Source organism: Dendrobates tinctorius, unplaced genomic scaffold, assembly GCF_039654945.1.
Source record: "Dendrobates tinctorius isolate UK_male_01 unplaced genomic scaffold, ASM3965494v1 ptg000011l, whole genome shotgun sequence".
In the NCBI taxonomy this organism is placed as follows: domain Eukaryota; kingdom Metazoa; phylum Chordata; class Amphibia; order Anura; family Dendrobatidae; genus Dendrobates; species Dendrobates tinctorius.
In genome coordinates this window covers 5402089-5427020 of record NW_027361679.1, presented here as the reverse complement: position 1 = coordinate 5427020, position 24932 = coordinate 5402089, and the positions used below count along the sequence as shown (strand labels likewise).

The window sequence follows — 24932 nt, the reverse complement described above, 5'->3', positions numbered from 1 at the left end:
TCTCCTTGTGCAAAGTGCGCTGTATTGTTGACCGATGCACAGTGACAGCATCTGCAGCAAGATGATACTGCAGGTCTTTGGAGGTGGTCTGTGGATTGTCCTTGACTGTTCTCACCATTCTTCTTCTCTGCCTTTCTGATATTTTTCTTGGCCTGCCACTTCTGGGCTTAACAAGAACTGTACCTGTGTTCTTCCATTTCCTTACTATGTTCCTCACAGTGGAAACTGACAGGTTAAATCTCTGAGACAACTTTTTGTATCCTTCCCCTGAAAAGCTATGCTGAATAATCTTTGTTTTCAGATCATTTGAGAGTTGTTTTGAGGAGCCCATGATGCCACTATTCATAGGAGAATCAAATAGGAGAACTACTTGCAAGTGGCCACCTTAAATACCTTTTCTCATGATTTGATACACCTGGCTATGAAGTTCAAAGCTCAATGAGGTTACAAAACCAATTTAGTGCTTCAGGAAGTCAGTAAAAAGTAGTTAGGAGTGTTCAAATCAAGAAAATGATAAGGGTGCCCATACTTTTGCACCGGTCAAATTTTGTTTAAATGCAGATTGCACATTTTCTGTTAGTACAATAAACCTCATTTGAATCCAGAAATATAACTGAGTCCATCAGTTATTAGATATATGAAACTGAAATAGCTGTTGCAAAAAACAAAATTGTTATAAAGAAAAAAGGAACATTAATAGGGGTGCCCAAACTTTAACATATGACTGTATATACACATATATATATAGTGTAAGTATTTGATCCCTTCCTGATTTTGTAAGTTTGCTCACTGACAAAGACATGAACAGTTGATAATTTTAAAGGTAAGTTAATTTTAACATTTAGAGATAGAATATCAAAAATAAAATCCAGAAAATCATATTGTATAAATTATATAAATTTATTTGCATTTTGCAGTGAGAAATAAGTATTTGATCCCTCTAGCAAACAAGACATAATACTTCAAAACAACCATACCCAAGCGGATATCAAGAATGTATGAAGTCAATTATCTCTTTAAAAAAATCAATTTATTAATCAATATTAAAACAATGCATATTATAGTGCTCACAGATCAATCAGAAATGGTTGGGAACAAACACAATCAACCAGGTCACAAAATAATTATGTATATAGCGCTAGGCGGTATGAAACTGATATATAACTCATATCAATTAATGCTCATGATTTTAAAATATTGCACAGATTAGTAAACAAAATTAATAGAAAGCAGCTAAATCAATTGAAGTGTACTACAATTAGATGAAAAATGACAAGACACCTGACCACTGCTTAAAACAAAGTGTCTATGTGCAGCCAAAATATTACATCATGGCGCCTGACCGCTGCTTTCAATAAAGTGTCTGTGTGCAGACCAAGTGTCAGGAACACCGCACTGAACTTGCTCACTGAGCCAGTGCGCGTGTCCTGAGTAAAGTGAACTGTGCTCAACGATACCTGTGGAGCGGGCAGCAGCCGTGTAGATGTGTACTTCAGAGCTGCAGGACCTGAAGCACGTGACAGCTAGGGGCGTGGCCTAAACTCCAGAGAGCTAGGAGCTGCAAGAGAACTCCTAGCAGGGTAACTGTGAGACAAAGTTACCAAGGGGCATAGACAGGGAGGATAGTCAGGACGTAGCCAATGAGTCAAACACAGAGATAGCTGCAAGGTACAAGAGGGGTGAGCAGAGAGTAGTCAGGTCACAGACAATGAGTCATACACAGAGATAATAACGCCATACAGAATCAACAGGCAAACTCACAACGGGAAACAGAACCAGGTCAGAACCATATAAACAAGCTATAGCAACAAACAGGCACAGGCACACAGGGGTCAGCACACTAGGCCAAAGGCAGAAGTATAACTGGCAGGGATTGAAGCTTCCCAGGGGTTTAAGAAGCTCTCCCAGAACCAGAAAGAGGCCACCATCATTAACCCCATGTGTGCAGGTCAAAACCTGCACTGAGCTCCAGACATTAACCCCTGACGTGCAGCTCAAAAACCTGCACTGGGATCATGACACCAAGAGCCGAACTCATGTCACTATGAGGATATGGGTAAATAGTACAACAAGAGATAATCCCCCAGCATTATGTGCAATGCATATTGAAATACCTGTGATGCTGTGTCGGGACCCACTCCGTGTCCCCTGATGCGCGTTTCGGCGTTCCTTTTTCAAAAGGGGCATGTTTTTAGCCGGGGGATCTCTCTGTTTATAAATGCCCTCCATCCAATCGGTTTCTACTCCTGAATCACGTGGTGTTCTAACTAAGTGGCCAAAGTTCACGTATAAATCAGGATATCACGGCGCATGAGGCTATGTTGTCAGCTCCCAAAAGTGACCACCCACCTCCGGCTGATGGAGCGAACTGCGTTGCACACCGGAATAACCGGGCGGAAGACAGGGGCCCATATCAGGTGCCAGACATGGGAAGTCTGGAGAGACTCCAAAGGCGCATGCGCACATCCCGGATATATAAAGTGCAGTGCATTAAATCTAATGTGTATAAATGTATAAATCTGCATAATACAGCAATTTATCATGATGATATAATTAATATATGTGTCTAAGTGAGTATATAATAAACCTAATATATTAATTTTACCATAATAATACCAATATAAATATAGATAAATATAAAGTGCTATGTGCAAAACCATACTATAACAATTTAATCATAATAATATCAATATTAATATAAATAAATAAAGTGCTATAAATAAAATAAAGGTGACATAGTGACATAAAGTGCAATTTTTGACATTTCTCTCCATACAAAGATTCTTTTACAATAAAATAGGACTAATACAGTTTTATGCATTATTTGGGCAGACTGAACTAAAATAGGACTAATACAGCTTTATGCATTATTTGGGCAGACTGAACTCAGTCCCAATTCCGTTGACCCAAAATCATGTATCAACCACACAGGTCCATAAGTCAAAAGTCCAATTAATGTCAGCTACATAATTTTTGAAGATCTTCTTCCCAAAAGCATGACATCTCTTCACCTTGTTTGTAGATAAAAAGCATAAAAACCGATATAGTATGACAAGCAGAGTTGAGCGAAACGGGTCGGTCAAATTCATAAGTCGCCGACTTTCGCTAAAGTCGGTTTTCATAAAACGAAACTCGACCATAACGTGAGGTCAGCAATGAGGTCGGTGACCAGAGCACCAAAGTTGCGTTTCAAATGATGCTTCCAGTGCCCTTTTTCAGCCAATGATGGAGGACGCACACTGTGGGCAACGCGATGACATGGGCAGTGGTCACCACCATCTTTGAGAAGGGCATGCAAGTGATTGGCTTGCTTTGTGTGGCGTCACAGGGGCTATAAAAGGGCATGCACGCCGACCGCCATCTGACTTTTGCCGATCTTAGCATAAGGAGAGGTTGCTGCTGCTGATTCTGAATAAGGGAGAGCGTTAGGCAGGGAAGAAGAAAAAAAAACTGCTTCTGCTGGTAGCGATTTTCACTGTACAACACAACAGTTTGTGTGCAGTGACAGGGGAGGATATATTTGTGTGCATCAGCTCTGTCGGTTATTAGGCTGCCTTATAAGGCTCCCTGATAGCTGCATTGCTGTTTGCAAACTGCTGTGCAAACTGCTTTTTTAAAAGCAAAAATACTTTTCTTCCTCTTTTCTGCACAGTTACCAAGCGTTCATTTTTCCACACTTTTGTGTGCAGCAGTCCTGCTTATTAGTCTGCCTGCTGTCATACTTGGACTGAGAGCATCATTGTCAGCCTCTTAAAATCTCTAGGGAGATTCAAATTCTCCTCAATAATATATACACCTTGTACCTTGTCATACACCAGCCAATTTCAGCCTGTTAAATTGAGGTGTAATCTATATTGGGCCTGAGATAATAGTTCAGCCTCCTAAAATCTCTAGGGAGATTCAAATTCTCCCCAATACTGTATACACCTTGTACCTTGTCATACACCAGCCTATTTCAGCCTGTTAAATTGAGGTGTAATCTATATTGGGCCTGAGATAATAGTTCAGCCTCCTAAAATCTCTAGGGAGATTCAAATTCTCCCCAATACTGTATACACCTTGTACCTTGTCATACACCAGCCAATTTCAGCCTGTTAAATTGAGGTGTAATCTATAGTGGGCCTGAGATAATAGTTCAGCCTCCTAAAATCTCTAGGGAGATTCAAATTCTCCCCAATACTATATACACCTTGTACCTTGTCATACACCAGCCAATTTCAGCCTGTTAAATTGAGGTGTAATCTATAGTGGGCCTGAGATAATTGTTCAGCCCCCTAAAATCTCTAGGGAGATTCAAATTCTCCCCAATACTATATACACCTTGTACCTTGTTTTACAGTACCATATAGCTGGTGGTATTTTGGGCACATTTTCCCAAAAATGAGGAAGTATGATGGAAGAGGCCGTGGAAGTGGGCGGGGGTTGCCAGCTGGTACTGATGGTGGTGGTGGTGGTGGTTTATCTGCTGGTAGTGGCAAAAGCACAATAGCACCTAAGGCAGGAGGTGTTGAGCCTGTGTCATCATCTGGCTCCACAAGGCCTCGAAGGCTCCCTTTTCTGGGAGTAGGTAAACCGCTTTTAAAGCCGGGGCTTCAGGAACAAGTTTTGGCTTACATTGCTGACACAGCCTCCAGCTCTATCACCTCCTCTTCTGAAGTTTCAAAAAATAAAAGCACTGAGTCGTCAGTGGAGGCTCCTGGTCAGGAACAACACCTTTCCTTGTGTCCTTCACCCTTACCAAAAGTGAAGGATGCGGCAGGCCACACTACAGATTACTCCATGGAGCTCTTTTCACATACCATGCCTGGGTTATCAAGTCAAATCGTGAATTCCCCAGTCCAAGATTAATCTGACATGGAGTACACTGATGCACAGCCACTGCTAGATTTTTCTGCTGGTACATTCACTCAGAGCACTACATTGTCCTTGAGCAGGTGGGGGGGCATACTCATGGGCAACGGCACTGGCACAGGGCCCATCATAGTATGCAAAATTGTCTCTGCCAGTGGGAGGGCCCACCCGCCATCAGACACACCGCCGTATTATGAGGGGCCTTGTGCCAGTGCTGTCGCCAACGAATGGGCCCCCCTGCTTGCTCAGGATCACAGCACTTGCAAAGTTGAAATACTTACCTCTCCCTGCTCCATCACCGTGACGTCTTCCGCGTTTCCTGACAGTGACATTCTGGTCAGAGAGCGCGATGACATCACGTCTGTACGCCCTCTGCCTAAGCAGTCCAAGTGCAGAGAGCTGGAAGATGGGGACGACGAGGAGTCGAGAGTACAGGGATTCCCTAGCGAGGAGACTTATTTAATTGTTTTAAAGGTTGGGAGCAATTTTTGGAGAGCACTATACTCTGGAGAATGATATATGGGGCCCACCATACACTGGAGCATTCCAAAGGTGGACATCAGACACTGGAGCAGCATTTACAGGGCCCATTATACACTGGAGCATTAGAAATGGGGCCCATTATATATGGAGCATTATTTGGGCCCATAAGACACTGGAGCATCATCCATGGGGCCCATCATATACTGGAGCATTGTAAATCGGGCAGATTATATATGGAGCATTATTTGGACCTGTCGTACACTAGAGCATAATCCGTGAGGCCCATCATATGCTGGAGCTTTCCAAATGGGAGACATCAGACACTGGAGCAGCATTTACAGGGCCCATTATACACTGGAGCATTAGAAATGGGGCCCAATATATATGGAGCATTATTTGGGCCCATAAGACAGTGGAGCTTCATCCATGGGGACCAACATATACTGTAGCATTATGTGGAGCTCATGATATACTGTATGGAACATTATATGGGACCAATGATTCTGTATGGAGAAATATATGGGCCTCATTACTCTGTATGGCGCACTATGCTGTGGCCATGATACTGTATGGAGTAATATACTGTCCGTTTTTGGAGCTATTGGAGAATTTAAAATGGATATCAGTCATGTGATGTAAGAAGTGAACTATTTTTCATTGTACTATACCGCTATTTCTGTGCCATATCAGAGGATCATGAATTGTGGCATGTGTTAAAGGAGCCCAGTGACACTCTTTGGCCTTGGCCCCTCGAAAATCTGGAGCTAGCCCTATTTCGCCCCCCCACAACTTTAGCCAAATAACCCCCAGTTTTCAATGCCTAACTTTTATTATAAAGTAAATTAAGGTTGACAAGCTTAAGTAATAAGAATTGATGTTTTTGGCATTAAAATGGGCACTCTAGGTGTGTTTCCTGTCCTCCACTCACTGCCGACTTTTCTTCCCCATTGACTTGCATTGGGTTTCGTGTTTCAGTCGACCTTCGACTTTTCACGATAATCAGCCGATTGCGTTCAACCCGACTTTTGGGAAAGTCGGGTTTCATGAAACCCGACTCGACCCGAAAAAAGGCAAAGTCACTCATCTCTTATGACAAGTATGAATCTTGTTTGTAGACAAAGAGCATCGAAACCGATATAATGTGACAGGCATAAATCTAGAAAATAATAATGCACCATAATTAGACACATAAAATCTAAATACATAAAATAAATTAAAAATCTCTCCCCCCATTTATAAAAGCTTCCACTTAATTAATTATACCATTTAAAATTTACAGATAGGCCCCAAAACCAAAAGACTCATTCAGACCCTGCGGTGCTAAAGTGCCTAAACGGTAAATCCAATGAGATTCTATTTGTGCCAAAACCCTGCCAATATTACCACCTCGCACCCCCAGTGATACCGAATCAATACCTTTTATCTTAAGGCTCTTGGAACTACAAGAATGGTATTTCCGGAAATGCCTTGGAAGGGTTTTTAATGTAGACATATCTTCGATTGTTCTGGCATTTTAGATATCTCTACAATGCTCCCGCGTCCGTATTTTTAACTCTCTTGTCGTCATACCAATATAAATTTTATTACACGGACACGTGACATGATAGATTACACCAGGGGATGCACATGTAATATGCCTCCTGGCCTCCTGATGGTGTACATTTTGCTGTTTTCAAAATTACAGAATTTCTTGGATTTAACCAAGTTCAGGCATGCCTTGCATAGGCCACATGGATAAAAACCACAATTGTCCATATTATCCATATTATTATTTGATTTGGATGGATTATATAGACTATGCACCAAGAGGTCACGCAGATTTGTTTATCTCCTTGCCACTAAAAGCGGTTATTCTGGCAGAATCTTTCTAAGAATCGGATCAGTTTGTAAAACACTCCAGTGTTTTTTAAAAATTTCTCTAAATTTAAACCACTTGTTATGGTAAGTAGTAACCATCCACACACCATCTTGTTTAGTTGTTCCATCTACCCTATTTTTCGAGTACAAAAGGTCATTTCTTGGAGTGTTAAGGGCTCGCCTGTACCCTCTTTTGATGTTTTTCTCACTGTAACCCCTCTCAAAACATCAAAAGAGGGTACAGCATGTGCACAGAAATTCTTCATTTACTAACATTAGATGTGCACTACATTGCGGATTTCATGCAATTCTGCTCGTCCCAAAACGCTGCAGATCCGCAACGTGTGCACATAGCCTTAATGGTTGGTAGGGGATCAAATACTTATTTCTCACTGTAAAATGCAAATAAATTTATATAATTTATACAACGTGATTTTCTGGATTTTATTTTTGACATTCTATAGCCCCCTTCACACATGGCGAGATCGCTAGCGATATAGCTAAAGCGTCACCGATTTTGTGACGCAACAACGATATCGCTAGCGATCTTGCTGCATGTGACACTTACCTCTGACCCGGCTCCCCGCTGGATATCGCTCATCGCGCGAGATCATCCTGGTCCATTTCTCGTCGTCAGCTTCCTGCTGGCGCCGATGAGCGACTCCATGGACGCGGGAGGAAGTCGTCACCAGAGCTGCCGTCTGACATGTAAGTAACGACCGCGACCGCTGCTACGTCGCTGGTGAGATCTGCCTGTTTGGCAGCTCAATAGCGACCATTTAGCGATGCACCAGCGATCCTGACCGGGTCGTATAGTTGTCGGGATCGCTGGTGCATCGCTAAATATAACGGGACCTTAAGTCTCAATGTTAAAATTAACCTTAAAATTATAGACTGTCTTTGTCAGTGGGCAAACTTACAAAATCAGCAAGGGATCAAAATCTTATATCCCCCACTGTGTAAATACTGTATATACTTACCTAATGTTAATTCTTTTTACCATCACTGTTTGTTTAGGCTTTAGAGGCAAGGAAAGTGTACCACAACTAGTATCAGATCTGATTTCTGAGAAGTTCAAAGTGGATGATTTGCTCTCTCACAAATTGCCATTTGATGAAATAAATAAAGGTTTTGACATGCTGCGTAGTGGTGAGAGGTATGTTTTAAATTTGCTACCGATAAAACGAATAACGAATGTACAATTTTGTTTGACTTGTCCTTCACATCCTTATTATAGTTCTTCAATCTATAAAAGTAAGACTCCAAGCATAATCTGAAAATATAGCTATTGCTAAACAGAAATGTCCATCTCAACCCCAAAATCGTTCTAAAATGAAGCCCCCTAATTAAAAGAATGATACATGATTCTGCAGGCTGCCATTCATGTTCAAAGTAGGGGGCTTTAATACAATTTTTTACTCCTAGAATTCAGTATGTATTGTAGGACTTGACCAGAAATAGCAAAATGCAGTTCAAAATTATTTTGCCATATTACATTGTATAACAGAAGTAGGTTATTCTATCTCATCTTCATCTGTCAGAGCAAAAAATACAGAATATAGCACAAATCATATTTGTAACCACCAGGCACTAAAATTATCTTTAATTAACCATGCCTAAAAGATGTCCTATTCAACCTGACAATAACAATTACTCATGCAGATGAAGTGTGCAGCACGTAATGATGACGGAGTTTCTCTAGGGGTGATGCTTTGTAAATTCATGCCATGTTTGCATCAGGAATGGTCACCATATGTTGTACTTGTGCTATGTGAATTGTATAGGGATTGTACAGAATTCCCTTTGCGTAATCCTTTTATATATTAATAAATATTTTAGTTTACTTGTGGTCACTAAATGAATGTACAGTACAAGAAAGTACATGTAAATCATGAGGCCTATAACAAACATCCTAATTAGACCTGGAGCGCCCGCTGGGGCCGCAGGGTACTTGATACCGGGCCGTTCACTCTTTAAAGGGAATGTCGCAGTGGCGGTGACCCGGTCCGTGGCCCCGGGTGTCCATGCAAAAATGATGTAAAGGAAAAGGGGATTTTTAAAGGGGAAATGTTCGTGACGCCACCTGTGGTCTCTGGTCAGAGGGGACCACCACTGCAATGCAGATCCTCTGGGACTGGTGGTGAGGCAGCAGAGTTGGTATAGTTCCCCACAGGTGGAGCTGAGTCCCAGGGCAGATGTTGTATGTTCAAGATAGTAAAGATAGTAATGATGTAGTATTTGGCAAGGGATGTAGCAGTGCTGAGTGGGTGTTGCAGGAAGAACTTGAAAGGACACAGTCAGGTGCAGTTTGCAAAGCTTTACTCACAGTTCTGCAGGTACAGTGTCCAGGGCATTGGCTACAGATGGTCCTGGAGATCCGATTGCCTGGAAACAATTTGGGTTCCACCTTGCCAGAAGGATTTAGAGGCCTTCCTGCTGTACTTTCTCTGTTCCTGGCCTCTGCCGCTTATAGCTAAGCTGTGGCCCTCTTCTCTGTGTTGTTTTTCTGACCTGTATATCAGGCAGAGTGAGCCTATCTGTCTCTTTTCACTGGCAACCTTGGCTCTTGTGTTACTGCTGTGCTGGCAGGTGTCAGTGTGAACAGAGAACTTGCAATTTGCTGTGCTCCAAATGTGACTGTCGGGCTTGGAGTCCCCATCTGGTCCAGGACTCTGGCATCCTCTTTTAACAGAACTCTGTTCTGGGTGAGCTGTAGCATACAGCTCCTCTCCAACGAGGTTCTCTCCAAACGTCCTCTCTCATCCATGTCTACAGACAGACTCTCCTAACTCCTCCCCAAGCCAGAATGTTCCAAGGAAGCTCCCCTGAAATCAGGTGTTAGAGCTCCCCCTTCTGGTCTGGAGTAGGAAAAGTGTTGCATGCTGTGTGTTACCTGGCAAGGGGTCTCCTCTTTATTTCCAGGCATGGCATCACCCCCTGTGAAAGAAGCAATGTGACTGTGGCAGCTGGACTCCTGGCGTGCCACACTCCCCCCTAGTTAAATTCAGTACTCCTGGACTGAGGAAACACAAAAGAAACATTTTAACAAGCAAACAGCCAAAACTATTTACAAGATCTTAACATCAATTCAGTGAAGTTCTGAAATGAGGTGTCCTTTTTCACTATTCACAGTACAATATGGGGGACCCATCTCAAACCCCCAACGTAGGCCCTGGGTGTGACTACAGGGCATAAGTAGTCTCCCGGTTGGACTACTTCTTTGGTCACGCCAGATGGTTTTTATTCTGTAGCCATTAGTGCTAACTATTTACAAACATTGTCCTGGTCACAATGAGTCCAGTGACCCAATCTTCCATAAGAATGCTCAAAAGTTCTTACAGTAGTCTCTGTAGGCACATATGCTTAAATAGTTAGAGTATTAAACATTATTAACATTTACATTTCTTATGTACACAGTCTACTTATATGCGGAACCTCATAGGGGGCAGGCCTTTGGTAGTACGAATAGACCTACGTAGCACTGGTGTTGTTTTTGACCTTATCGGATTCACTGTGCTAACTACCACTGGTGTAGTGCACTCTCTTCTGGCTACACTATGGGTGATTCTATAGTGCTGTGCAAATTAATTGGGACAAAGCATTTTTTAAGTAAAATCGTAAGTTGGTTACCTGTCAGTGATTCAAACCAGTTTTAACTGCTTTGAACAGGTGTGAGTGCCTGTTCAAAGCAGTTAAAACTGGTTTGAATCACTGACTGGTAACCAACTTACGATTTTACTTAAAAAAATGCTTTGTCCCAATTAATTTGCACAGCACTGTACGTGTTTGTCAGTACTGTAGTGAGGAGAGCCCATTTAATTTATTGGATGCGTGTCTCCAGAAGCACTAGATGGGCACTATCTATGAGCATTAGATTGTACTGGGCGCAACAATATACAAGCACTACATTGTAAGGGCACCATAATTGCAGATGGGCAATTTTCACTCAGCAACATCTATTGCTGTTTGTTTCTGAAAAACAACCATGGAGTCCAAATTGTCGCTGCCCTTGTAGATAAATTCCCAGAGGGGTGTGATTTATGAAATGGGTTGACTTGAAGGGAGGGATTCTGCCCTTCTGTCACTTAGGGGCTCTATATATGGAGTGCAGACTATTCTATGAAAACCCATTCTCCAAGAGGCAAATAGAGCTCCTTCCCTCCTCACAGTGTGGCTAAGCAGTACTGTACAGACACTTATGGGGTAATGCCACGTTCAACAGAAATTGGGTGACAAATTTTGTTGCAAGTTTTACTCCTTTCCTCTTGTGAAAATATAAAATCTGGGGCTAAAATAAAATGTTGGTGATAAAAATGTAATCATTTTTTCTCACTGCCCAATGGTATAAAACACATCTGTGTAGTCAATTTGATCACTGCACTCTTATATGAATTCACTGAGAGGTGTCATTTGTAAAGTGGGATCACTTATGGGGGTTCTGCTGTTCTGGCACATCAGGGGCTCTGCCAATGTGACATAGCATCCGCAAATCATGACAGCAAAATTTGAACTACAATATGGCACTCCTTCCCTTCCGAGCTTTCCACAGTACCTGAAAAGTAGATACCAATTAAATGGGGAGGTCCATATTTTCCTATTAGCCCATATAAAATTAAAAACTTGGTGCTAGAACAAAATTTTAGTGATAAAACTGGAATTATTCTTTCTTCACCACCTAATGGTATAAAATTATGTGACACAATTATGGTCTTAACATTCTCACTGAACCTCTAGACGAATTCATTGATGGGTGTAGTTTATAAGATGAAGTCACATGTGTGGGGTTTTAACAGTTTAGACACATCAAGGGCTCTGCAAACGTGACATTGACGTTATCTATTCCATTTCTCCTGTTACTCTTGTGAAAATAAAAAATTTGGAGCTATTTGGGGGATATTTTGGTTGAAAAATTATTTTTTTTTATTTTTACTTCTGCATAGTACAGAAGGATCGCAGAGTAATACATCAGTGATAAAGTTCCCTAGTGTTGAACTAAGAGAAATTAAAAATCTGAAAAAAATAACATTTTAAAATCTAAAAAATGAGCACAAATTTTTTTTTATCTTTAAAGAGGCTTTCCTACTTAAAAAATAATGAAAAAATAAAATGTACATTTAGAGTAATCAGTATCACCATGTCCACAATGGCTCAATCAATTAAATTGCTACATTTCATAACCAGCACAGGGATTGGCATATGAAAAAATTTTTGTCTTTACTCATAAATGTACTTTAAAATGATACCGAAAATTCGACAGCTTGTCATCACACATAGAAAAGCACTTACTAAGCTCCAGAAGTATAAAAATGTTGTGTCTTTGAATGCAGCAATGCAAAAAGTTTTGTTTTTTTTAATGGTTAAAGTGGTTCTGTGGTCTTAGAGCAACTGCAGTCGTTTAGCTTATGTGACTGCAGACTTATGAAGCCCTGTTCATTGTTTGGATTCTCTAAGGTTGGCGTATTGAGCGGGTGGTCATGTGGCTGCAAGTATGCCTCTCTATTCTTCCGGCCACATTCCATCTAGACTGCATCTGGCTTAGCTCAATACATATGCATTGAGCGAGGTCTCACCCATCTAGCTGGCACATGACCACATGTATGCAAATCACATACTTACGGTCAAGCACCCGTCACTTCAGCTGCCTGCAACAGAGAATCCTCACAGCAAGCAGAATATGTGATGTGAGGATTCATAAGTAGCTTAAGACTGGACAACTCGTTTAACTCCTTTCTGACATCGTGTGTAATAGAACGCCGATGTCGGACTCCCGCCCTTTGATGTGGGCTCCGGCGGTGAGACCTCATCTTTCCTGTTTTGAACAGCTGACATGTGCCCACAATAGCCGCTGGCAGCAGCCTTTAAATGGTACTTTCGGCAATCACACTGGAAATACACACACTGGTGACCCGCGTGACCTCTATGGTTGTCATTGCTGGATTGCTGTGAGCACCACCCAGGGGAGGGGTTAGTCGAGTCTAAATTCAATATAAATAATTAGGATGAATCTGGGGAGTCAGGAGCATGTAAATGAAGTGAAGGTGTGTCAAAGGGAGTGTGGTTGGTGTATTCTGCCCAGGGAAGCAACATTTTCTCAAATTTATGGAATTTATCCATAAGTATGGCAGATAATTTTTCTTTGACCATATACCAAGAAAGACATCTCTTAACTTTTGATAAATCTAAACCTGATTTTTTCCAGGCCAATGCTATAGGAATATAAATGATATGAGAATTTGGACGTGTTTAGGGATAGTAGGGAAACGTTTGTTAAATAAGGCTTCCCAAAGGTTTTTTGTAAGGTTATTTGTTGTCACTGAAAGAATAAGGCAATATACTCTAGTTAAGTATTAGGCTTCTTAGTCTTTGGCTTCTTTTACAATTACCGTGATTCAGCAATTTGCAGTCACATAGAGTGCAAAATTTTACATGAAGCACAGAAAACCATGGTAAATGATGTAAAAAAAAATATATAAGCAATAAATTATGTAATTACCATTGTTTTTAATCTCAGGATAAAAAGTGCTCAAAAATTCATATGTATCTCAAAATAATATTAATGAAAACATCAATTAATAGCAAAAAAAAAGCCCACACACTCTTTTGTTAACAAAAAAAATTAAAAAAAGTTATGGCTTCCAAAATATAGCAACACAAAAATATTTTTTATATGGCAAAAAGTACTAAACATTTTTTGTGCAAAAGTAGCGAAAAAAGCTATGTAAATTCAGTAGGGGAGTAAGCATTCTGGCCCACATAACTAAGTTAACATAAGGAATGAAAATAATATACAGAAAAAAGCTGCGGTTGCTTCATTTTGCAGTAGGGAGGAAAATGTGAAAAAATTTTTTTACATTGCATAAGTGTCCATAGCCAGGGCCAGCCATGGTGGGCTGTATGCCATGCTGGACTGTATACCAAGGTGGGATGTATGCTGTGCTGGGCTGTATACCATGGTGGGCTGTATACCATGTGGTGCTGTGCTATATACCTTGGTGGGCTGTGCTATATATTGTTTGGTGCTGTGCTATATACCGTGTGGTACTGTGCTAGATACCTTGGTGGGCTGGGCTATATACTATGTGGGGCTGTGCCATTTACCATGTGGGGCTGTGCTATATACCATGTGGGGCTGTGCTATATACAATGTGGTGCTGGGCTATATACTATGCGGCTGTGTTATATACCATGGGGGGTACATTTTACATTATATTCTATGAGGGAGGCTGTGTTACAAAATATGGGGGGCTACATTATATTCTATGGGGAGGTGGGCTGCATTATATTCTATTTGGGGCTACCTTATATTCTATGGGGGTGCTGTATTATATTTATTATATTCTGTGGGGAGTGATTGCATCATACTCTATGAGGGGGCTACATTATACTATATGAGGAGGCTACATTGTATTCCATGGGGGGCTGCATTATATTCTATGGGGGGCTAGATTATATTGTATGGAGGCTTCATTATACTACGAGGGGGCTACATTATATTCTATGGGGGCTGCATTATACTATATGAGGAGGGCTACATTGTATTCTATGGAGGGGCTACATAATACTATATAAGGGGCTGCATTATACTCTATGAGTTATACTATATAAGGGGATGCATTATACTCTATGAGGGGGTTGCCATATATATTCTATGGAGGGGCTGCATTCTACTATATGGGGGGCTGCATTCTACTCTATGGGGGGTTACATTATATTCTGTGGAGTGGCTGCATTATACTCTGGGGTAGCTGCATTATTCTCTAAGGGGTGGCTGCATTATACTGTAAGAGAAGGGCTGCATTATATTCTATGGGGGTTACATTATATTGTATGGCGGGGCTGCATTATACTCTGTGGGGTGGCTGCATTATACTATATGTGGGCTGTATCAAGGACTGTGGGGAATACATTATATGAAGAACTATGGGGTGCATTATACTATGGGGAATCAATTGTACTACATGGATGACTATGGCGGTGCATTATACTACAGTATATGGAGAACTATGAGGAGTATATTATACTATATATTGAGGACTGAGCAGTGTATGTTAATATATGGAGGGCTATGAGGAGTGTATTATACTATATGGAGGACTACGGGGAGTGTATTATACTTTATAGAGGACAGAGGAGTGTATTATACTATATGGAGGACAATGGAGCACATTATATTATATGGAGGACTGAGGAGTGTATTATACTATATGGAGAACTATGAGGAGTGTATTATACTATATGGAGGACTATGGGGAGTATATTATACACTGTGTTCCAAATTATTATGCAAAAAATATTTCCTCATATTTTCTCTAAATTACCTATATGAATTGCAGTCATTGTTATTTTCCAGTCATCTAATATTCTAGTATAATTGCAATGTTTTTGAACAAACTGCCTATGAAAACAGTATATTTTTAAAAATAAGAAACACTCAAAATGCATGTTCCAAATTATTATGCACAGCAGAGTTTTCAACCTTTTTATTTTTATTTTGAACAAAAAAAGGTCAATTGTGAAATTATAAGCATTATTAGCTTATTACAAAATGAAATCAAACAGTTTTCAAGTCAAAACTTTATTCTAGGTGATGTTACATTTGCACATAGGACCCCTTGTTCGAAAGAAGCTTCTGAACTCTCTCGTCCATTGAATTTGTCAGTTTTTGGATGGTTTGTGCTTCAACTGTTTTGCATGTGGACAGAATACCCTCCCAGAGCTGTTGCTTAGATGTGAACTGCCTCCCGCCATCATAGACACACCTTTTGATGATGCTCCAGAGGTTCTCAATGGGGTTCAGGTCAGGGGAAGATGGTGGCCACACCATAAGTTTGTCATCTTTTATGCCCATAGCAGCCAGAGATGCAGATGTGTTATTTGCAGCATGAGACAGTGCATTATCATGCATGAAAATGATCTTGCTGCAGAGAGCACGGTTCTTCCTATTGAACCATGGCAGGAAGTGCTGTTTTAGAAACTCCACATAGATTATGGAGGTCATCTTTACCCCTTCAGGGATCCTAAAGGGGCTGACAATCTCTTTCCCCATGATTCCAGCCCAAAACATTACTCCAGAGTCCACCTCCTCCTTGTTGGCGCCTTAGCCGTGTTTTCATGGAGTGTCCATCAACCAGCTATCCTCCACTCCATCCATCTGAACCATCAAGCGTTGCACGGCACTCATCGGTGAACTAAACAGTTTGGAAGTCAGTCTTCATGTATCGTTTGGCCCACTGGAGCCGTTTCTGCTTGTGTGCAGTGGATAGAGGTGGTCGACAGGATGGCTTACGCACAGCTGCAAACCTCTGAAGGACCCTGCATCTTGTTGTTCGGGGGACGTTGGAGGCACCAGCAGCTCAAAAACTTGTCTGCTGCTATGACAAGGCATTTTTGCAGCTGCTCTTTTAACCTGACGCAATTGCCTGTTGGAAAGAGTCCTCAATTTTTTCCTTATCAGCACACACACGTGTGTGCTGGGAATCAGCTACATACTTCTTGATTGTGCCATGATCACTATGAAGTGTCTTGGCAATGTTGATTGTAGTCATGCCTTGACCTAAATACTCCACAATTTGTTGCTCCTCAGCAGCCGACACATCCTTTTTCTTTCCCATTTTTGCAAAAAATGTAGGCTGCTTAATAATGTGGAACAGCCTTCTTAAGTAGTCTTGCCTTTATTTGGACACACCTGCCAAACTAATTGGCACATGTATCTGCAATTGCTTTCAGTGATATAAAGAGCCCTGACACACATCACCATCAATGAGTTTAAATGACAAACAAAAAAATTCTAACCTTATCACTCCTAAACTCTTTTTGCATTATAATTTGGAACACAGTTTACTATATGGAGGACAGAGGAGTGTATTATACTCTATGGAGGTCTATGGAGCACATTATATTATATGGAGGACTGAGGAGTGTATTATACTATATGGAGGATTATGGGGAAGATTATATTATATGGAGGACTATGGGGTGTAAACTGTGGATGTGCTGCTGAAAACATGATACTGTATGGTGATCCATTAGTGATCGATCTGTCCCCATCATTCTTTCTCAGACTATGTAAAGAGGATGGGAAACAAGTGTTGAATGACTTCAATATTGTCGATCACACTCATTTAGCGTCCTGATCTCAGCGCATGTAACTACAACCGAAATGCTTCTGTGTGATATGCAATATGCTAGCATTTGGGGCCCCATTTTAAACTTTGCCTAGGCCCCGACTTTGCCTAAAACCGGCCCTGTCCATAGCATTTACATTTTAGCTGAACATGTTAATTGCATGGTGTTCTTCCTTGAGATGTTGGAACATTTTTGCAGTATTTTTTTAATACTGTAGAGTTATGCTTAGAGTATTTTTTTTTACTGCAGCTGCTATCTGTAGAAATCCTTAGCCCATCATTGTAAAGCAATTTGCATTAAGAGAGTTTTTTACCTTTAAGAAGTGGATTTTTGATCATACACCCGTTAATTATACTGGTCTCCGCTGCCAACAAAGCCAACTGCTTGTTATTCTGGACCAGAAATGACTCACTAGAAAAATATTTCAGTTTGAACATGATCACAAATCCTGTAAGCCTGTATTGTTAGTCTGTCAGGCCTGAAACCCATGTCAGGAACATGTACAAGCCTCATTTTACTTGGAAGCAGCCTCCTCAAGGGAAAGAGACAGGAGTGCCATTGACCAATCTGCATAAGCCTACACACTTCTTCTGGAAACTCCCCAACCAGTCAGAATGTATCTTTTGCATGGTTTTGTGCAGCAAAAGCATTATTTTCAGCAAAAAGTCGAGGTCTGTGGAGTATAATACTCAGGTGACAGGCAGTGCTACAGAGCTCAGGTAAAGGCCTCAGGGTGGCAAATACCATGTTCCAATATGTGTAAGGCTGTGGTCTGAATAGGTCTGTGGAGCGCATTAACCCAGTCTCTTAGACGTGCTTAAAATGTACAGAAACTGGCCGATACCCCACCACCATTTTTTGTAAGGACCCAAATTTAGAAAATGTAAGGGAAGTTCCAGTTTAAAAAAGAGACATAAGTCTCATTTAGGAGCCTGGAAAAGTCAGCAATGGTCTTTGTCCAGTGTGGCGCCCCTGAGGCTCAGTCGCCACAGAGGTAATGCACCTCCTCCTGAGGTGTGGTACCCCACCATCCAGGTAAGGTGGAGACTCCTGACCATACTCCAACACCTGCACCCCACACCACAAAGTAGTGTAGCAAAGCACCTTCGGCTGCTCCCTGCTTGGAGTGTAGCAAAGCACCCATTGGTGGCTCCCTGCTTGGAACACGAAACGTGCTGAGTGGTGGGTGGAGTTTAGTTTACATTCAAGAGAGCGGGAAGAGTTTAGGATGTAGTCAGTTAGTTAGTTGTTCAGTGAGTGAGTAAGAAGAAGATCCCCAGAGAGAGGGATAGATGGATGGAAGTGCTGCAGCAGATCCCAGTGACCTGGGTCTGCTAGCACAGGAAAGGAAGAGAGAGAGAGTGACATAGACTGAAAGCCTAATTCTCCATAAGAAGGAAAGATTAGTACAGAACGTGAGGAGTAAAAGAGATCAGAGGACGTGGGTTAGAAGAGAACCCTTCCTAGAAGTTCTAAGTGCAAGGCCGGGGCCCGGTCCCCAAGGTTGTATGGATACTAATGGTCCTGCAGCAGACACCAGAGGAATAGAAGTAGTGACCGCTTTATTCCCACACAAGACTTGGGGGCACAACAGCAACTGGATAGTGAGACGGGACTTAGTAGCAAGGAGTCCCCGAAGCAGGCTACAGCTGTCTGCCGTACAAGTAGAGTTCATAAGAACATCGGACAGGAGGAACTCCAGTGTAACTCAGTACTAGGAGTTCTTCATTTAAAGGCGCTATAAGAGGAGACGTTCAGAAAGGCACATGTTGGCGGAGTGTTGGAAAGGAGTATTCCATCTGGCCTGGAGGTTGACTGAGTCCCTGACCCGGAGGACACGGTATGGAGGCAGGCACCTGTTTGTACAACAGACTGTGAGTAAAGCTTTGGAACTACATGCCCTTGTATCCTCCACTGATTCCTGCGCCACACACCTGGCACCGCTACATCCCTGTGCCTACACTGCACCATTCCTGCAATGCTTATCTACACTGCCCTGGGACTACAGCTTCACCTGTGGGAGCTATAACATCTTTGCTGCGCCATACCATCTGTCCCAGAGAATCTGCATGCAGCGTCGGCTTAACATCTCCCTTGTCAAACACCACAGGTGGCGTCACGAACCATTCAACTTTATTCCATCATTCAATTCCCCCCCTTTTACTTGGGAGCCCAGGGCCACTGACCGGGTCACCGCTGCTGTGACATTCCCCTCTGAAGGACAGGCCCGGTACCGAGTACCCCACAGTCCTGGGAGGGCGACCCACCAGCACTGTACAATTTTAATTGCTAACAAATATGTATGCACTGTCTAACTAGCAATTCATGAGCAGACATATATGCTGACAAGGGATAACTGAACACTGCGCTGGGACAACAAATTGGACGTGGTTGCTGAATGTTGTATCTGTGCAACTGCAAGTTGTGGACAGGAGGCATCAGCGCCTCCTTCCTGGACAGCAGAGTGGGAAGGACGTAACACAGGGAAAGGGCCAGTGGTTTCACCATCAGACATTGATTTTGTACCCAGGCGTTCCGCCCACCTACTGGGTTGCTGTGTATGTGAGCAGTATAAGACGTATGCTAACAGAGGTATTATGTTGAATTTCGATGTGTGGGTAATATTTTTGAACTTGCAGCATATCTATATAGAGCATGTTTCATTACTCATATTATTATTCTATGTAAGGCAGAAACCTGAAGAATTGTGTGGAGCATATTAATGCATTCATGTATGAAAATGTCCAAGTCCACAACCAAAAATCAACATCAGGCTACCAGATGCATGCTAAAAGAGACCGTGAGAAGGGCAACAATATAAACAAATTATAATAATAGATTACAGTGGGTACCGAAAGTATTCAGACCCCTTTAAATTTTTCACTCTTTGTTTCATTGCAGCCATTTGGTAAATTCAAAAAAGGTCATTTTTTCTCATTAATGTACACTCTACACCCCATCTTGACTGAAAAAACAGAAGTGTAGACATTTTTGCAAATTTATTAAAAAAGATAAACTGAAATATCACATTGTCATAAATATTCAGACTCTTTGCTCAGAAACTCATATTTAAGTCACATGCTGTCCATTTCCTTGTTATCCTCCTTAAGATGGTTCTACTCCTTCATTGGAGTCTGGCTGTGTTTAATTAAACTGATAGGACTTGATTTGTAAAGGCACACACCTGTCTATATAAGACCTCACAGCTCACAGTGCATGTCAGACCAAATGAGCATCATGAGGTCAAAGGAACTGGCCAAGGAGCTCAGAGACAGAATAGTGGCAAGGAACACATCTGGCCAAGGTTACAAAAGAATTTCTGCAGTACTCAAGGTCCTTGAGAGCACAGTGACCTCCATAATAATAATAATAATCTTTATTTTTATATAGCGCTAACATATTTTATAATCCTTAAATGGAAGAAGTTTGGGACCACCAGAAGTCTTCCTAGACCTGGCCATCCAGCCAAACTTAGCAATCAAGGGAGAAGAGCCTTGGTGAGAGAGGTAAAGAAGAACCCCAAGATCACTGTGGCTGAGCTCCACAGATGCAGTAGGGAGATGAGAGAAAGTTCCACAAAGTCAACTATCACTGCAGCAATCCACCAATCTGGCCTTTATGGCAGAGTGGCCCGACGGAAGCATCTCCTCAGTGCCAAACATACAGTTGTGGCCAAAAGTATTGACACCCCTACAATTCTGTCAGATAATACTCAGTTTCTTCCTGAAAATGATTGCAAACACAAATTCTTTGGTATTATTATTTTCATTTAATTTGTCTTAAATGAAAAAACACAAAAGTGAATGAAGCAAAAAGCAAAACATTGATCATTTCACACAAAACTCCAAAAATGGGCCATACAAAAGTATTGGCACCCTCAGCCTAATACTTGGTTGCACAACCTTTAGCCAAAATAACTGCGACCAACCGCCTACAGTAACCATCAATGAGTTTTTTACAATGCTCTGCTGGAATTTTAGACCATTCTTCTTTGGCAAACTGCTCCAGGTCCCTGATATTTGAAGGGTGCCTTCTCCAAACTGCCATTTTTAGATCTCTCGACAGGTGTTCTATGGAATTCATGTCTGGACTCATTGCTGGCCACCTTAGAAGTCTCCAGTGCTTTCTCTTAAACCATTTTCTAGTGCTTTTTGAAGTGTGTTTTGGGTCATTGTCTTGCTAGAAGACCCATGACCTCTGAGGGAGACCTAGCTTTCTCACACTGGGCCCTACATTATACTTCAAAATTTGTTGGTAGTCTTCAGACTTTATAATGCCATGCACACGGTCAAGCAGTCCAGTGCCAGAGGCAGCAAAGCAACCCCAAAACATCAGGGAACCTCTGCCATGTTTGACTGTAGGGACCGTGTTCTTTTCTTTGAGCGCCTCTTTTTTTCTCCTGTAAACTCTATGTTGATGCCTTTGCCCAAAAAGCTCAATTTTTGTCTCATCTGACCAGAGAACATTCTTCCAAAATGTTTTAGGCTTTTTTAGGTAAGATTTGGCAAACTCCAGCCTGGCTTTTTTATGTCTCGGGGTAAGAAGTGGGGTCTTCCTGGGTCTCCTACCATACAGTCCCATTTCATTCAGACGCTGACGGAGAGTACGGGTTGACACTGTTGTACCCTCAGAGAACAGGGCAGCTTGAACTTGTTTGGATGTTAGTCGAGGTTCTTTATCCAACATCCGCACAATCTTGCGTTGAAATCTCTTGTCAATTTTTCTTTTCCGTCCACATCTAGGGAGGTTAGCCACAGTGCCATGGGCTTTAAACTTCTTGATGACACTGCGCACGGTAGACACAGGAACATTCAGGTCTTTGGAGATGGACTTGTAGCCTTGAGATTGCTCATGCTTCCTCACAATTTGGTTTCTCAAGTCCTCAGACAGTTCTTTGGTCTTCTTTCTTTTCTCCATGCTCAATGTGGTACACACAAGGACACAGGACAGAGGTTGAGACAACTTTAATCCATGTCAACTGGCTGCAAGTGTGATTTAGTTATTGCCAACACCTGTTAGGTGCCACAGGTAAGTTACAGGTGCTGTTAATTACACAAATTAGAGAAGCATCACATGATTTTTCGAACAGTGCCAATACTTTTGTCCACCCTCTTTTTATGTTTGGTGTGGAATTATATCCAATTTGGCTTTAGGACAATTCTTCTTGTGTTTTTTCAAGACAAATTAAATGAAGATAATAATACCAAAGAATTTGTGTTTGCAATCATTTTCAAGAAGAAACTGAGTATTATCTGACAGAATTGCAGGGGTGTCAATACTTATGGCCACAATTGTATGAAAGCCCACATAGAGTTTGCTAAAAAACACATTAAGGACTCCCAGACTATGAGAAATAAGATTCAATCCCCACAATTTTAAGCGTGCCCTGAAAACGCATTTATTCAGACTGGCCAATCGCCTCAACACATTAACCTAATCCAGCCACATCCAGCCAGCACAGCCAAAAGTTTTACCATAACCAGATTTCCCGCATCATGTTCCCACATGCTTTATGCATCCATTAGCCCTCTGTGTCTGTACTGTTGCACACTTAACATTATGGCTGGTCCATACAATCAGGGCAACTGTTACCACCCACCTTTCGTGTCTACCTCTTTCCTCATAGACTGTAAGCTTGCGAGCAGGGCCCTCATTCCTCTTGGTATTTGTTATAATCTACTGTATGTGATTATTGTTATGCTGTAATGTCTATTGTCTGTACAAATCCCCTCTGAAATGTAAAGTGCTGCGGAATATGTCGGCGCTATAAAAATAAAATTTATTATTATTATTATTATTATGGTCTGATAAGGCGAAGATAGAACTTTTTGGTGATAATTCTAAGCGGTATGTGTGGAGAAAACCAGGCACTGCTCATCTCCTGCCCAATACAATCCCAACAGTGAAACATTGTGGTGGCAGTATCATACTATGGGGGTGTTTTTCAGCTGCAGGGACAGGACGACTGGTTGCAATTGAGGGAAACATGAATGTACAGACATATCCTAGATGAAAACCTCTTCCACAGTGCTCTGGACCTCAGACTTGGCCGAAAGATCACCTTTCAACAAGACAACGACCCTAAGCACACAGCTAAAATAACAAAGAAGTGGCTTCAGAACAACTCTGTGACCATTCTTGTCTGGCCCAGCCAGAGCCCTGACCTAAACCCAATTGAGCATCTCTGGAGAGACCTGAAAATGGCTGTCCACCAACATTCACCTTCCAACCTGATGGAACTGGAGAGAATCTACAAGGAAGAATGGCAGAGGATACCCAAGTCCAGGTGTGAAAAACTTGTAGCATCATTTCCAAGAAGACTCATGGCCTTACTAGCTCAAAAGGGTGCTTCTACTGAATACTGAGCAAAGAGTCTGAATACTTATGATCATGTGATATTTCAGTTTTTCTTTTTTCATAAATTTGCAAAAATTTCTGCATTTCTATTTTTTTTTCAGTCATGATTGGGGCAAAGTGTACATTAATGAGAAAAAAATGAACGTTTTTGAATTTACGAAATGGCTGCAATGAAACAAAGAGTGAAAAATTTAAAGGGCTCTGAATACTTTCCGTACCAACTGTAATTGTGATGAGGTGATAGGCAGTTCATATGTTGGCAAGGCTTAGTGAGCAGCAGAAAGAAGTGTCTGAATTCCTGCTTCTCAGTGCCCGTCAGAGTAATACTCAGCCCCCACACATAACAACTGCCGAGTGGGTGTGGATTGATGACATATGTGAAGTTCTTCAAAACTTTGAGTACTGCACCAAGATGGTGAACGCTGATGACGCTATTGTCAGCGTAATCATCCCGCTGCTCTGTCTATTAAAATGTTCGCTGCAGAATCTGAAAGAGGAAGTTTTGAATGCCGAGCAGGTGGCTATGGAGCAAGATTTTACATTGGCTGATACCACACAGCCCAGCCTCACACAATGTTCTCAAGCCACATTGGGTAATGACGATGAACTGGAGGAGGAGGAGGACGATGAGGAGGAGCAGGATTTTTTGGTCTGCACTACCAATCCCAGCTTCATGCCTGTCCAGCATGGATGGCCTGAAGAGGAGGAGGAGGAGGAGGCTATGCGTTGAGGAGAGAATGATTAGTGTTCTTCCTGGTGAGGACAATAAACGCTTGGTTCTTTATAGTCTGCCACACAGGGCAGAGTTCATGACCAGATGCCTTTCCCAAGACCATCGCGTAAAATACATTTTGTCCAACATGAAATACTGGCTTTACACCTTTCTTAACCCACGGTACAAGGAGAAATTTCCTTCTATAATTTCAGAGACAGACATGCCATTTTCAGTGCATGCATTGTGGAAGATTTCCTAAAAAGATTACCCTCAGACAACACTGCTGGCAGAGGTACCGACACAAGGATTACAGGGGAGGGTCATCCACACCAGGTGCAACTCAGGGGTGAAAATATCCACCGACTGTGCCATTTTTATGAGACCGTCACATCAGCAAGGGCTTATTTTTCTGTGCCCTTTAACTATTGTTTTTCCAAGCTCCACATTTGGCCCGACCTGTCCTTGTATGCCTTGGAGGTGCTGCCACGCCCTGCCACAAGTGTGTTGTCTGAGCGGGTTTTTATTTCGGCAGGTGCAATCATAA

General features: G+C 41.9%; 1 protein-coding gene across 1 annotated transcript in view; it reads left to right on the top strand.

Moving 5' to 3' along the window:
* LOC141100807 (alcohol dehydrogenase 1-like) overlaps nucleotides 1–24932 on the top strand; it is a 144292-nt gene that overhangs the window by 107007 nt on the left and 12353 nt on the right. Inside the window, exon 8 of the mRNA XM_073589486.1 lies at nucleotides 8209–8347. Within this exon, the coding sequence (XP_073445587.1) occupies nucleotides 8209–8347 (139 nt within the window). The remainder of the gene's footprint in view (nucleotides 1–8208; nucleotides 8348–24932) is intronic.